The following is a 16555-nucleotide window of genomic DNA, read 5'->3' on the forward strand; positions in this document are numbered from 1 at the left end:
GTAAATTAGGTCTGTAAAAGTGCTGGTTATGTATGTGTGTAAAAATGTTGAGTTCAAGTTTACTTAAAGTGATCAACAAAATGTGTTCCTAGCATAGTAAATCACAATTTGGGCTGCATGGTACCAACAGGTTACAGAGCTTATTCTTTGAATGCACATGTTGCTTTATGAAAGATACCCTTAATGTCTAATCAAAGATGACCATCAATTCAATGTGCTCTAGGAACTGTATTTCAATAGGGCAATGCTCATCCACATATTCCAAAACAGATTACACTGTCTGTGCACTACATACCCCACTTTTTCCCTACCTTCCTTATTTGCGTCATAAATTGAAACTATATATTTCGTAAGTCAATGACTTACTTGAGACAATAATCTAGTAATTTAAATTTCTTGCCCAAGTAGATATCTGCGCACACACACACACACACACACACACACACACACACACACACACACACACACACATATATATATATATATATATATATATGTGTGTGTGTGTGTGTGTCTGAAATCCATAACACAAATGCTGACTTAATGCAATTTATTTACCAAACAGTTTCAGCCCAGGATCATGTTCATGGCACTGTACAAAAACAAAACATAATTGCAGTAAAATACTTTCAAGGTCAAAAAATTACAGTGAAAACATTAGTAAGAAGATAATTACATCAAATATGCAATTATGGGACCAACTTTACATTGCATACATTTTTCAAAATCCAAGGTACATAAATACAGTAAAGCAGAAAAATTCTGAACACAATTACTGTGTGAAATGCAGGCACTAAACACTACAAATGACACCAGTTCAGCATAGTCAACAACAGAATCACATATGATCACAATATCATGGTCAAGAACATGGCAGGTTCAAAGATGCTGTCATAGTAAACAAACTTTACTTTTAAATGTACATTTATATTTAAGATCTAGCCCTGTGTGCCATCGCAAGATGGAAGAAAAGAAAACTACAGTGATGGAAGGTTTTTATGCTACATCATCATCATCTTGTAATCTACCATCCCTATGGTTTTCGTTTCTTGTGTCTTGTGAAGACACATATGGCTTCACCTTTAATATAAATGTGGTTACATCTTCATTGTTTTTGTTGCTTCCTAGATAGATTGTTGATGTTACCTGTGTCAGCATACCTTCTTACTTTACATCTGGAAGACTACAAATTGCATTTTTAACTTACCATATGGTGTGAAGACGTATTTTGCCCAATATTAGTTGTAATACTTGTAGTTACAACTATGTTACACATTTTGTATATTGTTATAACAATTGTGGTTCCTTAATAGCCTATTTTCTTCTTACTTAACACCCTACCTTGTATACTTTATAGAGTCTCGCCGTATATGAGGATAAATTGGCATACAAGCTGTACCCTTGAGTTTACTTCGTTCTTGCCCATGATATTGTGATCATATGTGACTCTGTTGCTGACTATCCTGAATTGGTTTTTGTCTACATTTGGCCATTAGCACCTGCATTTCACACAATTATTGTGTTCAGAATTGTTCTGCTTGACATTGTGTGTGTTGGATCAATATATTGTGAAAGAACTCATTACAGCACATGTCACCATCAGATTGATATTGGACGCACAATAATGTTTCATTGATTTGTAAATTTAATCATTTCTGTGTGTCGGTATGTGTCATATGCAGATTAAATTTGATAGATTTATTAAGATTATTTCATTGTGTAGAATTTCCACAAGCCATTGTGAATTTCTGGCAGAGATTGGAGAGAAAGCTGCAAATATATTTTGCTACAGAAAAAGTATACATTTGTATGTTGTAAAAATGGCAGGATCAACAAAATAATGAAAGATTAAGGACTATTATTTCATCAAAACTACTATGGAAGACAGCTGCGATAACAGGGGAGAATACTGAACATTGTACTGTACTGTCCTCAGTCAAATTTGAAATCTAAGATAGAGAGAAAATTCTTTCAAGTGAGTGCTGAGTGTGGGCTCTAAGAGCCCAAACAGCTAAACTAGCTTTATTTTCCTAGTTGTTGTCTTAAAATCTTTAATATTTCAGTTGCTGTTTGTAAGCATGTTTCCAGGACAGTTTGAACACACTTGTTCATATTAAAGAAAAATTCATATATACCGCTCCTTTCATCTTCATTTTTTTATTGCAATAAGTCTTTCAGCAGAACACCATAGTAACACTTAGCAAGTGAATTCATTATGAAGCAATGAGTGAGTGAACTAGGTGGTACAGCTGAAACTGGACATGATATGTGGAAAAAAGGGGGAGGAGGGAAAAAAAACCTATAAAAATTAACCTAGATAAGGCTGAATTATTTTTTGTTTGCATTTTAATAAAAACTTTAATTCAATAACTTAATTATAATGAAACTTACATGTATATAATAGTTTTACAATTTTTATTTGCATGGATTTTGAAAAAAGGCCCATCCTTCTGGAAAGACTTTAGCTGAATATACATTCACTTAAAACAATGTCACTACTTAAGCATTTGAACAATACTGCCTTACTGTTTTGTGTGGAACAGTATGAACCATGATACATGAAGTGCTACACTACATTTAATGCGCTGTGTTCTAGTTTTTTGACATTGGGGGCAGTGAAGTTGTTTCTTCTTTCCTGTAACAGGTTCTAGTGGCAAATCTGCAACATAATGTTCCAGCTTGTCATACCTAGAATCATTTTTTGCCAATTTAGATGGTCTTCCTCTCTGTGTAGCAACACGGCAGTTTGATTCCAGAATTGCAGTGATGATTCTTCGACGAAATGCCATGTGATCTGATGTACCACCGTCCTCCCTGTAGAGCTGCCATGCATTGTGCTCAGCTACATCAGCAAAATGTGTGATTCTGGGGAAGTACCATTTCTTACCCCTGGTAGATACTCTGTAGAGTGAAAGATGTGGGTCAGCTCTGTCAGTTCCACTCGTAAACTAATTGTAGTGATAAATGACTCTTGGTTGTTGAATTATTATCCGTCTTTTCTCTGGATGTGAATATCGCATTACTGGATGATTTGGATATATAGTGTTGAAGTTTGTTGCTATTGTCACAACACTGTTGTCATTCTATGAAGCTGAACTGTCCGATTCGAAGTCAAATGTTCCTTTAGGTTTCCTTTTCAAATCTTTTCCCTTCTGTAAACTACAATCTTTACCAATTATGTTGGTTCTAATAGTACCTGTGGCCTGGATATTTCATAGATGCAACTCAGACAGAAGGTGAAATGAAGTAAATAAATTGTCAAAATACTCTCTCTGTGGCATCTCTCCCAGCTGGAAGATCATTGTGAACATATTTTACTGGCAGTGTGCCAGCTCCTTGGTATGGTTCAAGCCATGTCAGATATCCATTACTTGGCCCTCCACAGCAGAACTTAAATCCATATCTTATAGGTTTGCCTCAAATACATTGTTTTGTCCTATGCTGCCCAAAATAAGGCACCATGCTTTCGTCGACTGAAGGATTTTGCATACGAGGTGTATGTTCTCTTCATATTTCATTTATCGTGCTTGTAAGGGGGTGAATCTGAGAAAATCTGTTCATTGTTGTTGCAAATGTGAATATTTGACATAATGAACTTGAAGTGGTCCATTGATATTGCATTAGTAACTAAAATGTTGTGTACATGTGTTGACATCTTCCAATACATGTCTTTCCTTGGCAGGACGATGTAGCCACTAAGAAGCAAAATAGCTAAAAAAAAACATTTAATTTCCTCTTCAGAACAATCTTCAAGTCAGTTCCTCTTCGCTGCATATTAGTTTGTGTATTTCCCCATCTTGCTTATAACATCATTGTCAAAAAGTAGTTCAAAATATTCTAATGGTGGCCTCAGTGAGTATTTTGCAGTACTCCTTTGTGGCCAGACAGTGTTTGTAGATAATTAGTATCTGCATCATTGGTAAAGATAGATGGAATTGGAATTTCTTTGTTTTTAGACATAGTCGTATAGCAAATTGCAGCTGGAGCTTGTTGGAAGATTATCAATATTTGGTGCTTCTTCATCACCAGAATCTTGATCTGTCAGATCATATGTAGCATATGTGGGTGGTAACAAAGCAACATCCAAACCATTTTCAAGAATGCCATCATCAGTACTCTCTAGAATTTCAAGAAGTTCATCTAATGTCACCTGTTCCCTGCAAATAATTGTGCAGGAAATGTAATTTTTTGCTTATATTAGCGAGACTTTAAATACTATTTACTGTTACTGCTACAGTTTATTTTCATACAACTAACTAAGAGCAATTCTATTCAAAAGTGTGGCTTGTAAAAACTTTCGAAAATAGGATTTTTATATGAGAATTTACAAAAAAGTAATATAAACCTGGGTTTTCAATTCTGACAGAAAACCAACAAAAATTTAAAAACAACCTATGAAATGTTAAACATGTTTAAGAGCATATTTTATAGATTTTTAGTGATTAAAACAGAGATAATATGTGAATATATCTAAAAACAAAGATGATGTGACTTACCAAACGAAAGCGCTGGCACGTCGATAGACACACAAACATACACACAAAATTCAAGCTTTCGCAACAAACTGTTGCCTCATCAGGAAAGAGGAAGGAGAGGGAAAGACGAAAGGATGTGGGTTTTAAGGGAGAGGGTAAGGAGTCATTCCAATCCCGGGAGCGGAAAGACTTCACACACAAGCAGACATATTTAAAGACAGAGTTTGGGCAGAAATGTCAGTCGAGGCGGAAGTGCAGAGGCAAAGATGTTGTTGAATGACAGGTGAGGTATGAGTGGCGGCAACTTGAAATTAGCGGAGATTGAGGCCTGGTGGATAACGGGAAGAGAGGATATATTGAAGAGCAAGTTCCCATCTCCGGAGTTCGGATAGGTTGGTGTTAGTGGGAAGTATCCAGATAACCCAGACTGTGTAACACTGTGCCAAGGTGTGCTGGCCGTGCACCAAGGCATGTTTAGCCACAGGGTGATCCTCATTACCAACCAACACTGTCTGCCTGTGTCCATTCATGCGAATGGACAGTTTGTTGCTGGTCATTCCCACATAGAATGTGTCACAGTGTAGGCAGGTCAGTTGGTAAATCACGTGGGTGCTTTCACACGTGGCTCTGCCTTTGATCGTGTACACCTTCCGGGTTACAGGACTGGAGTAGGTGGTGGTGGGAGGGTGCATGGGACAGGTTTTACACTGGGGGCGGTTACAAGGGTAGGAGCCAGAGGGTAGGGAAGGTGGTTTGGGGATTTCATAGGGATGAACTAAGAGGTTACGAAGGTTAGGTGGACGGCGGAAAGACGCTCTTGGTGGAGTGGGGAGGATTTCATGAAGGATGGATCTCATTTCAGGGCAGGATTTGAGGAAGTCGTATCCCTGCTGGAGAGCCACATTCAGAGTCTGATCCAGTCCCAGAAAGTATCCTGTCACAAGTGGGGCACTTTTGTGTTTCTTCTGTTGGGGGTTCTGGGTTTGAGAGGATGAGGAAGTGGCTCTGGTTATTTGCTTCTGTACCAGGTCGGGAGGGTAGTTGCGGGATGCGAAAGCTGTTGTCAGGTTGTTGGTGTAATGGTTCAGGGATTCCGGACTGGAGCAGATTCGTTTGCCACGAAGACCTAGGCTGTAGGGAAGGGACCGTTTGATGTGGAATGGGTGGCAGCTGTCATAATGGAGGTACTGTTGCTTGTGGTGGTTTGATGTGGACGGACGTGTGAAGCTGGCCATTGGACAGGTGGAGGTCAACATCAAGGAAAGTGGCATGGGGTTTGGAATAGGACCAGGTGAATCTGATGGAACCAAAGGAGTTGAGGTTGGAGAGGAAATTCTGGAGTTCTTCTTCAACCTATCCGAACTCCGGAGATGGGAACTTGCTCTTCAATATATCCTCTCTTCCCGTTATCCACCAGGCCTTAATCTCCGCTAATTTCAAGTTGCCGCCACTCATACCTCACCTGTCATTCAACAACATCTTTGCCTCTGCACTTCTGCCTCGACTGACATCTCTGCCCAAACTCTTTCTCTTTAAATATGTCTGCTTGTATCTGTATATGTGTGGATGGATATGTGTGTGTGTGCGAGTGTATACCCATCCTTTTTTCCCCCTAAGGTAAGTCTTTCCGCTCCCGGGATTGGAATGACTCCTTACCCTCTCCCTTAAAACCCACATCCTTTCGTCTTTCCCTCTCCTTCCCTCTTTCCTGATGAGGCAACAGTTTGTTGCGAAAGCTTGAATTTTGTGTGTATGTTTGTGTTTGTTTGTGTGTCTATCAACGTGACAGCGCTTTCGTTTGGTAAGTCACATCATCTTTGTTTTTAGATATATTTTTCCCACGTGGAATGTTTCCCTATTAAAATAATATGTGAATAGTTATACATCTAATAAATATATGCACATAGACACACACTCTCTCTCTCTCTCTCTCTCTCTCTCTCTCTCTCTCTCTCTTTCTCTCTCTCTCTCGTGTGTGTGTGTGTGTGTGTGTGTGTGTGTGTGTGTGTGTGTGTGTGTGTGTGTGAGAGAGAGAGAGAGAGAGAGAGAGAGAGAAAGAGAGAGAGAGAGAGAGAGAGAGAGAGAGAGAGAGAGATCCATAACTGCATCAGTAACTTCCAGAAAATTTCCACATACCATGATTGTATTGCCAAATAATCTAGTATAAACCATAAAAAACTTACATGATATGAGGTATATCAAAATTAAACTACATAGCTTAAAGTACAGGGCTAATATAAAAGCTTTCCTTGATTGTAAATAATTATTTCTGAAGAACAATGTTAGATACACAATTAGGTTTATTGTGAGTAGTATCTTCACTCATGAAGTTTTTCATAGGAAAATTTCCACATATGCTCTGTTTGTGGCCCATAGAGCATCTGGGTGATTCTGATTTTCTCTCAGTGTCTTTACCAACTTCTCTTGTCACTGTCTCTACAGCATCTCATACTCGTGCCACGAGTTTGCACATCAGGACCTGGTGATCTGAACACCTTATCCTTAATGTAGCCCCACAAAAAAAAAAAGGCCAAAGGGAGCTACACCTGGCAAAGTTTGTGGTAATGATGTTAGACCACCTCTGCCAATCCATAAGTCCAGAAGGGTTTCATCCAAGAACTGGTGAACAAATAACCCCCAGTGTAGGGGTACACCATCTTGCTGAATCATTACTCAAGGCTGAAACATTTTTGAGGTGAGGTGCAACATAAAGTTTAAACAATTACAGTTAAACAGTTGGAATGGTACCCTCAGTATAGAAAAGTCCAGTAATTTTGTTCTACATTAAGCCACACCAAACATTCACTTTCAGGCCACAATATTTAGGTCTTGTCCACCACCCCCATCCCCCATCCTCCCATATCCAGACATTACACCAGTTCATGTTCCTGGATATGGAAAAAGTTGCTTCATCAGAAAAACAAACTTTATTAAGGTAATCATTGTATGCATCGATTCATCCCATGTTTCCAGAAAACTCATCACATCTGGGCCTATCATCTGACTGCAAAGCTTGTAGGAGTTGCACTTTGTATTCACCCCAGTGTTGCCAGGTATGCCTATTTCTCTGGAAATATGATGCATAGATTTCTGTGGGCTGTGTTGAAGCACCGCATGCATGGTATTGAAACTGTTGTCACTCACTCCATGTCTACCACTTCTTGCCATGCCATCAATACTGTCAGTCTCTCTAAACTATACATACCAACCTTTGCTGCTTTCCACATCTGGCATATCTTGGGAACTGTCGCTGAACTGCAACAGGTGAGCTGTATGGTATTTGTGCCCTGTTTTTGACGAAACCATAAAACACCTCGCACTTTCTTCCACAAAGCTGCTATTATTTGCAATAAATTATATAGCTGTATCTAGTATAGTTCCTTAGAAATAAATTTTTGTAATCTGGTAAAAACTCCTATACTAAAAGCTTAATTTGAGGTGGCAACATTACATGGATAACTTAAGTAAACAAAAAGTAATAAATGCAGTTCTGCCTCCTTTGCTCTTGGAAAATTTTTCTTGGTTAGCCTATCAGCATATGAAATACCAGCATGCTTTGTATATTTTCAGTCAATACTGTTTCATGGCATGATATCCATTAGCAGTGTAATAAAAGTCAAGAAAGTATGTTACGCAGTTCTTGCAAGAACAACATTATATAATGTTTATAATCAATAATTGAGAAGAAGCTTCTTCATGTGATCCTTGGCCAATGCAGTTGCTACCTAGTGGTATTTGCGGCTAATAATAACAGTGAATTTAGGATCTACTATGAAAATTGCTACCACTCTCAAAGAAGTAAAAATAATTTTCAGACTATTGTTCAGTGTGGAGTATTGTGGTCTAGTGCCGAAGTTTACACGTTTCCCAGCAAACATGAAGTGTAATATTGGAAACCTCCAAATATTCTAAACAAAACTAATAAGTACCTTATCAGGAACTCCCATAGTGTATCAGAATATTTTGACTTGGTAGTTTAAATTCCAGTCAACAGCAGTTTTATTGTTAAAAAGGGCGATCTTAAACAGTGCATGGACTGCTGAAAATGTGCTGTGTAAAATTATGTTAATGATTAGTATGATGTACTAGATGAAAACATCAGGCTAGTAGGTGAGATGAGAGAGTAATGCCTTTTTCCAAAGTAGGCTGTTTTGAGCCAGTATATGTTGCACTAATGCAATCTAGAAGTGATTTCCATAATTATTAATTTAAGTAAATTGGCACTAGTAATAACTGGGCATGCTTTTCAGAGGTGTCCTGGGCTTTCTGACTAAGGGTCTTCTGACCTGTGACATTGACATGTTTCTGATTGAAAATATTTTAGCCATGTGTTTTCTAACCATCAAAAGAAGGCAACATTGTCGGAGGTTCAACAGACCGCTAAATAACATTCTTTCACATTTTATCCAGCTAGCTATGCACAAAGTGCAGAGAGATGTTTAAATGTTTTTCATTTTTGCCTTTTCAGTTTATATTTTTGCCTTCTTTTTCTTTCTACAACATTACTGCAGCAAATGATTAAACTACTTATCTAATTTTATGCTTTTAATTTCTCACTAATTTTTTTGTAAGAAAATTAGATATTTTAAATGTCTTTCTCAAATTCTCCGAGTCATCACACATTCTTGTGACTCTTAACCTTTTGTCTGGATTTGTCTTTTTCTTCCTTTTTGAAGAGGCAGACCAATGAAATTTGTATTAATAATTGCAAATATAACATTTACTGTGTCCGCCTTCAACTTATTTATCGGAAAGTATAATACATTTGGATGTTTTTGATTATTGAGGAGTTCAGTTTCCTAACCGAAGCTTCAGCAGTATTCATATAATCTGTGAATTTCATGATTCTTTTCTCAACTAGGCATTTCCTCCATACTACCATCCACACTACAACATTGTTCGGTGGAAGGTGTGCAAATGCAGCAGGTATGCAGTGAAAAAATCAGATTTCTTCTCTGTCTCTGTATTCCTCTGTTAATCCCAGTTCTGTTACTTTCCTGGATAGCCGTTGGTTGAACTGAAAATTGTAATCGGGAAGGAGTGTTTCAGGAAACACTGTTTTCATGGCTTTAATTGTAGCCATTTCAAAGCCTATCACTGCAGTTTTCAGTAACCACCCAGTCATCTTATTTTTCAGTCCAGAACAACGTCTTTCATGTGTATTTTGACTTTTGTCAGCCAGCAGTAAAACAGGAAATAACTTAGTCTCTTCCTCTACGCTTCTGATGTCAATGTGTATGGTGTACATTTGTTCGAATTATTTGAAAAACTGTCAAATGTCCTGTCCATAAGATAAGTTACATTTTCACTCAGAATTTTCTCTCTTCTGAACTGAACACAAGGATCCTTTTGCCTGGAACAGACCTATTGTCAGTGTTCAGAATACTATTACCGTCACTTGATTTCAAAATGTCTTCTCCCAGTTGAAGGTTTTTGGGTCATCCCCAATGGCTTCCCTTCTTGCTTTACAAAATGCAGTCTCAGAGTTCTCTTTGTGACGAAATGTAAACCTTCATGTTTCATATCCAAAAATTCCACTTTGAAACACTGAAGAACAGGCACTATCTTTTCTTTGTGGATTTTTTTTCCCTGCACACAATATTCATTTCTTAATCTACCCATATGATTCATTAAATGGGCAAATATGTTATTGGTTAGCCATGATTCTGCCATTTGCAGTGTTTAGATGGCCTTGGCACTTATTCTGTATGGAATTCGTGCACAACCAGTTCATATACTTGTCACATTATCTGTGCACCCAGCAGTGATAACCATCCTTGAGAAGATAAATTTCCCTTTCATTGCTGTAGTTATTTCCATTACTCAAAGTGTATAGAACTCAACTAGCTTAGGCTACAAAACTATAAAGAAACAAAGGCTATCAGAGAGGGCACTGCCTGACTGACTGACAGTGACAACACATCCACTGCTTATGGAAGTCTGCAGTGGTTGGAAAATCCATGATGTAAAAACATTCAAAACTTAGTCTGTGAAGTGAGCAGCAGTTCGTGAGAAGCCAGAGTTCTGTATTGTATGGCACCTTTGATTAGTACCATGCAGAAATAAATACTGTGAATTGTTTGAGTTACAAAACTTTTCCATAGTGCCAGACAAAATAATATTCTCATGTAAAACGCAACATGGCAACAGTTACAATAAAAACAAGATTGGGAACTTGGTGCTAATGTAAGAGCATAGATTGGTTTCATTTCCTTTTTGGTGGAATTAAAGTTGTGAAGCTATGTTTCTTGTGTACAGATACGTTGTATTATGACAGTGGAAGATGATGCTTTTGGTACAACTTCTTAATGTACAATAATCACAATTCTCAGTTCATATTTATAATATGATTCCTATTCTTGAACTGTTTAGCAAAGTTAGGAAATAGCATTCCTTCGCACAACTGATTATTGGTAACAAAATAGTTTATTAATGTGGAGAATGACACAAGGACTGTTGTGCAAATTTTAGGCAAAAACATACTGTCCTTGCTTAAAAACAGTTGTTGAAATAAGTATGGTTAAAGAAAATTATTAGTCTACAACAACAGTATTTTATAATTTGTTTACGATTTTTATTATTGTTGCAGGTGGACGTATGGTGACTTCTTTAACAGATACCGTGTTCTTTGCTTGTACAAAGATATCCAAAGAGATAACCTGAGATTGACCTGTGAAAGAATAGTATCTAAAATTATAAAGGTATAGTGATTATTGACCATTAATTTCTTTTGTTGTTGTTGTTGTTGTTGTTGTTGTTACTTCTACTACCATCACCACCATCATCTCATCACAAGCTTAATTTTTTGATTAACGAAAGATAGCAATTTCACTTTTTATTCATATTTTTAGTTATTCTAGTAAGCTTATAGACTATTTGAATTATATGTAAAGTCTGTAGCAAAACATGTGTTATTAGTGGTGTTGGGTATGATTTGTTGTCATGGAAATACATACAAACTTATTCACTCTCTCTACACTCCCCCTTACAATTTTTTGCTTCTGCCATTTTCCTTAAATTCTCCCCAAATTTCTTCTTTTTCTCATTAGTATGTCTGCACTTTCATTTTTTCACTGACAATTACCAATTACATTCTGTTACCACACCTATTTTATTTATACTCATTCCATAGTGCATGTCATATTATTAGGCAACTGTAATACCATAATTGACAGATTTGTCTTAAGTTTAAAATGACATTGCATAAATAAAATTTAACTACAGTGTCATCAAATGGCAAATAATGGAGACTATTGAAATATATGGTAACAATAATTGTAATCTTTTGTAATAACAATTCTATTTTGAGTAATGAAGACAACTTTTTTCCATCATATTCACCCATATTTTCTTCACACTTTCGCCATTGTACTGACAATTTTTAATGCCATTTTTGTCAAATTCATTATAAATTGTCAAGGGACTAATGCTCAAAGTGTCGCGTATACTTATGTGTAGAATACACTTGGGGAGTCCACTGCTCTGTGATCTGATGTGGTTGTGAGAAAGCAACACATGAGAGATTACTTTGAATAACTCAAATTTGATATAAAACTAACAGTAGTAGGCAGCATTAATAGTCAGACTGTTGTGGAGGAATGTAGGATGACCTGAATAGGATTGATGTTTGGTGCAGGGAGTGACAGTTGACCCTCGACATAAATAAATGCAAAGTGTTGTAAGTACATAAACGTAAAGAGCCTTTTTTGTATGACTGAAAAATTGCGGAACAATAACTGGAAGCAGTTACTTCCATAAAATATTTAGGAGTATGTGTACAGAGTGATTTTAAGTGGAGCAACCACATAAAATTAATTGTATGTAAGTATGTAATTGTATGTAAGTTCTCCCAAATTCATTGGGAGAATCCTTTAGAGATGCCGTCCATCAACAAAGGAAGGAGGTTATAAAATGCTCGGTCCACCAATACTTGAGTATTGTTAATCAATCTGGGATCTGTACTAGGTAGGTTTGATGGAGGAAATAGAGAAGATCAAAAGTAGAGGAGCACATGTAATTCCATGTTCATTTAGAAACCATTATGGATATGATCAGTTAACTCCAGTGGCAGATACTGCACGAGAGGTGTTCTGTATCACAGTATAGTCTACCATTAAAGTCTAGAGAGCATACGTTCTTAAAAGACTCGGCCAGTACATTGCTTCCGTCTGCATATATCTTGTGAAAAGATGAAGTTAAAGAGATCAGAGCCCACATGGAGGCTTAGTAGCAGTTGTTCTTCCTGAGGACAGTACCCAACAACTGGAACAGGGAAGGGGGAAGTGACACTAGTGCACATGTACCCTCCACCACACCCCATAAGTGGCTTACGGAGTGTGGATGTAGACACATCCTTTTCAGTCTTGGCATTGTTACATTGAAATTTAATAGATACTTTGTTTTCCGTTAGAGTTAATGATGAAGATGATGTACTTGAAATTAGTGTCAGTGTTTATTAGACAATGAATTCAGTTTGAATTCACACTTCTGATTTTCTTAAAAAACTAGTTTGTTTCATGCTGTCATCATTCTGGAATATTTCTCATGATATTTACTGAATCTTAAAAAAAAAAACTGTTCCAGGCAAGTACCATTTCTCGTTGTATGCATGACTGTTAATCTTAAACATTTTTGCCACTTAAGATGTGTTTTGTTCATATTTCTCTTCACATTACATTACACTGAAATTCTTTAATTGATTTTTTGACTTTCCATATCACTGTAATAACCACGTTAGTCAATATAACTAATTTCATTTACGATTCTCTCTACTTGCAATACAACACATCTCTGTACAAGACCCGCACATGTACTGAGCACATACTACTAAAAAACCTAAGAGCTCTGTTTGAATAACCAACATTTTGCCTGCTGAATGTATGTCTCTTCAAAGAACTTGGCAACCCAGTTGATAATATACAAGTAAACCCCGTACTTAATTCGTTTTTGCAAATTGAGGAATTTTTCTAAAATAAAACCATGTCACTGTTCCTGGCAGAGGAATACACAACCTGAGACGCACATCCCTATAAACTGTGAGTGGGATCCTATATTTATTCTTAATGCAAAATCAAGGCAGAATACTCTACAAATTCCAGAAACAAAATTATCCACCTTCAGACCAACAAAATATGGCCAGATTTTACTGTTTTACTACATTTACATCTTATCACATTCATCCATATCTGCTCCTAAAGATATTGTGTGTTCACCATTTCTTTTCTCATAATTTTGGCACATTGTAATAACAATCAAGTCCCTGTCTGAAAGCAAAGTCATCAATGAAGTGCGACCTGTAACACTGAAGGCACATCTTACAGACACCAACATGCAGCCAGAACTGAACTGAACTCTCCTGGGCAGTGTGTGCCTTGATCTGTACAGGTATACAGTATTCCAGGATGTGCAAATATTATAAGCATAAGAAGTTTTGAGGACATTCTAGAAATAGTAAGCACTAAATAACAAATATTTTCTGGCGATGGGATTTGAACTGGCAAGTTACAGCATGCCTGGCAGCAAGGCTAACCACTGCTCCACACGGCATGCACAGCTTATGGCACTGTTCCATCTCAAGAACAACCCACAACCCCCTGTTCTAGAGATTCTCATTGGAGCTGATGACTGCATCCTGGATGTAGATCTTAGGGTGGGTTTTCTCTACAGCAGTGCTGGAGGATCCTTGCATTCAGGTCATATTGTTACATCATTCTCACGACGATGAGCATTGAATGTAGCCCCTCTGATAAAAGCTTTGCGATCATCGAATGGGTCTTCAGTTTCCTCGAGTGAGAAGCCCCCATTGTCGATTTGCATCTCAGAACTGCAGTAGGGCTTTATACGGAGTGCATAGATGACATCTCTGCACCTTTGTCTATTTGATGAAGCCTCATAATCCTAAACATAGTATGTAAAGTACAAGAAAAGTTGAAGGACAATACAATCCAACAGCCCAAAGTAGTGCATCAATAACTTTTCTAATAGTCCCACTTTCTGCACAGGCATAAATATCCATATACTCTACCAGGCTCTCTCTTACCAGCTGGTGCTTAGTGTCGTAGTGCTGCCAGTTCTTATGGGCATCTAGCTGTCTTGTTTCTTGGGTCCTGCTGGTGAATTGTTTCGTGTAGTCATTCTGAGTATCATGTGGTTGACATAGGGAGCATTTTGTCCAGTGTCGTTTTGGGCTCGTCACTGTGGAGCAGAAAGAATAGTGTGATACCTTATGGGTTTGCTGTGTTACATGTGGATGTCATGATGGGCAATGTTTTATCCCAGTCTCTCCGTTTGACATGAATGTACATTGACAGCGTGTCTGCCAATGTTTAAGTAAGCTTTCTGTGAGGCCTCCTTCTGTGGGTAATAGGCAGTTGTCATCTTGTGGCTGATGTCACAATGTGAAATTTTCTCTCATACTAGTCTCACCTGGGAAATTTTCCTATAATCAAAGATCATCACATGGGGTGCTCTGTGCATCAGAATGACATCCTCTACAAGGAACATAGCAATTTATGGAGCTTCAGCAATGAGCACAGCTTTGGTGACAGCAACATGATTAATTTCCACCCCTTTAGATCATACTACTTATTATACAATACTGTGTTTATTAATTAGAATTCTCCTTTCCTCAGTTCCTCCTCCTCTAAGGCCATCATGGTTTTCAGCAGTGCTGTGTCTTTCCTCCATTCAGCAGCAGTATCGTTTAAGGCAGTGATGATTGAGATTTTGTCCACTCTGCCATTTTATGCCAAAGGATTCCTCAAAAGGTAGTTGGCATCCTAGTGTTGGTGTCTGTTTTTGTATACACTGTGATGATGTGTTACAGAAACCTTGGTGCCATAATTTGTCTTGGGCTTGCTGTGTACTCTGGAAACATGAGCTATCATTAAATTTCCAGAATCTTCCTGAATTTGTACTGAAACTGCCCCTATTTAAAAACTGCTAGTGTCAGTGTGAAGTTTTATCTCTAGGACTGGAGAATGTGTTAGCACCTACTTAAGGACAAGGAAGGATCTTCCTTGCACCAAATTTCAGGAAAATTTGGCATCTCCCCACAGTATTCCTTTCTTATAGGGGTGCACCTTGGTACATAAGTCCTTTCATGAATCACTCGTATTACGTTGACTGCTCTTAATTTCTCTGCATGTTGATGGACCCAGTCACTGTTAACTAACTGCCCCCCCCCCCCTGCCCCATCCCCCCTCACACCATCCCATCCAAGACTTAATTTCTTGGGCTACAAAGAGGCAATTCTTCAGCTCAGGCAGAGACCTGCAGTATGAACACACTTCAACATGGGTGTCAGGGGACATACGGATAACAAAGAGACAGCGTTCATTTAAGGTGTCAGAGCAGGTTAACCGTCCATATACTCAAAGGTGGCTGGAGCGTTACATACTCAAAATGGCATAACTTGGAACACTGAGACCATCAGATGTTAGGAAGGCAATCATTTCCTAGTCAACTTTGTTAACCTCAATTTCCCAGTAGCCCTGTCTGTGTGTCTGTAGTTGAAAAATGTGACCATCTGTCAAAAGCCTGAATAACCACCTTTTGCAGCATGGACTGCTGTGACATGTGCAGGAAGACAGGCAGTAAGGTTCTGGAAGGTATTGACAGGGATGTAGAGCCATGCTGACTCAGGTGCCAGGTGTGCTAGGTTTCTAGATTGAGGATCCATATCACAAACAGCCCAATCAAGTTGGGCCCACATATTCTTGATTAGGTTTAATGCTAGGGAGTTTGGTGGTTAGAAGCATAAGGTAAACTCATCCTGGTGCTCGTTGAACCACACATGTACACTTGTACTTGTGCGCTATGTGACACGTTGCATTGTCCTGCTTTTAGATGCCATTATGCCGAGGAAAAACAAACTGGATGTGGGGATGGTCATGGACCCAAAGGATAAATGTGTGTTTCTGTTGATCCATTATGCCTTCCTGAATGATGAGATAATGCAGAAAACGCCATGAAAACATTCCCCAGACCATCATGATTCCCCTTCTGGCTGGACTCTTCTGACGATTGTTCCCAGCATAAAACATGATTCTTCTGGGAAAACCACCTATTACCACTTAGTG

General features: G+C 38.1%; 1 protein-coding gene across 1 annotated transcript in view; it reads left to right on the forward strand.

Annotated features, from left to right (window-relative positions):
- LOC126471127 (unconventional myosin-Va) overlaps positions 1-16555 on the forward strand; it is a 358954-nt gene that overhangs the window by 293098 nt on the left and 49301 nt on the right. Inside the window, exon 14 of the mRNA XM_050099213.1 lies at positions 11065-11176. Coding sequence (XP_049955170.1) covers positions 11065-11176 — 112 coding nt within the window. The remainder of the gene's footprint in view (positions 1-11064; positions 11177-16555) is intronic.

Source organism: Schistocerca serialis, chromosome 3 (genome assembly GCF_023864345.2).
Source record: "Schistocerca serialis cubense isolate TAMUIC-IGC-003099 chromosome 3, iqSchSeri2.2, whole genome shotgun sequence".
NCBI lineage: Eukaryota > Metazoa > Arthropoda > Insecta > Orthoptera > Acrididae > Schistocerca > Schistocerca serialis.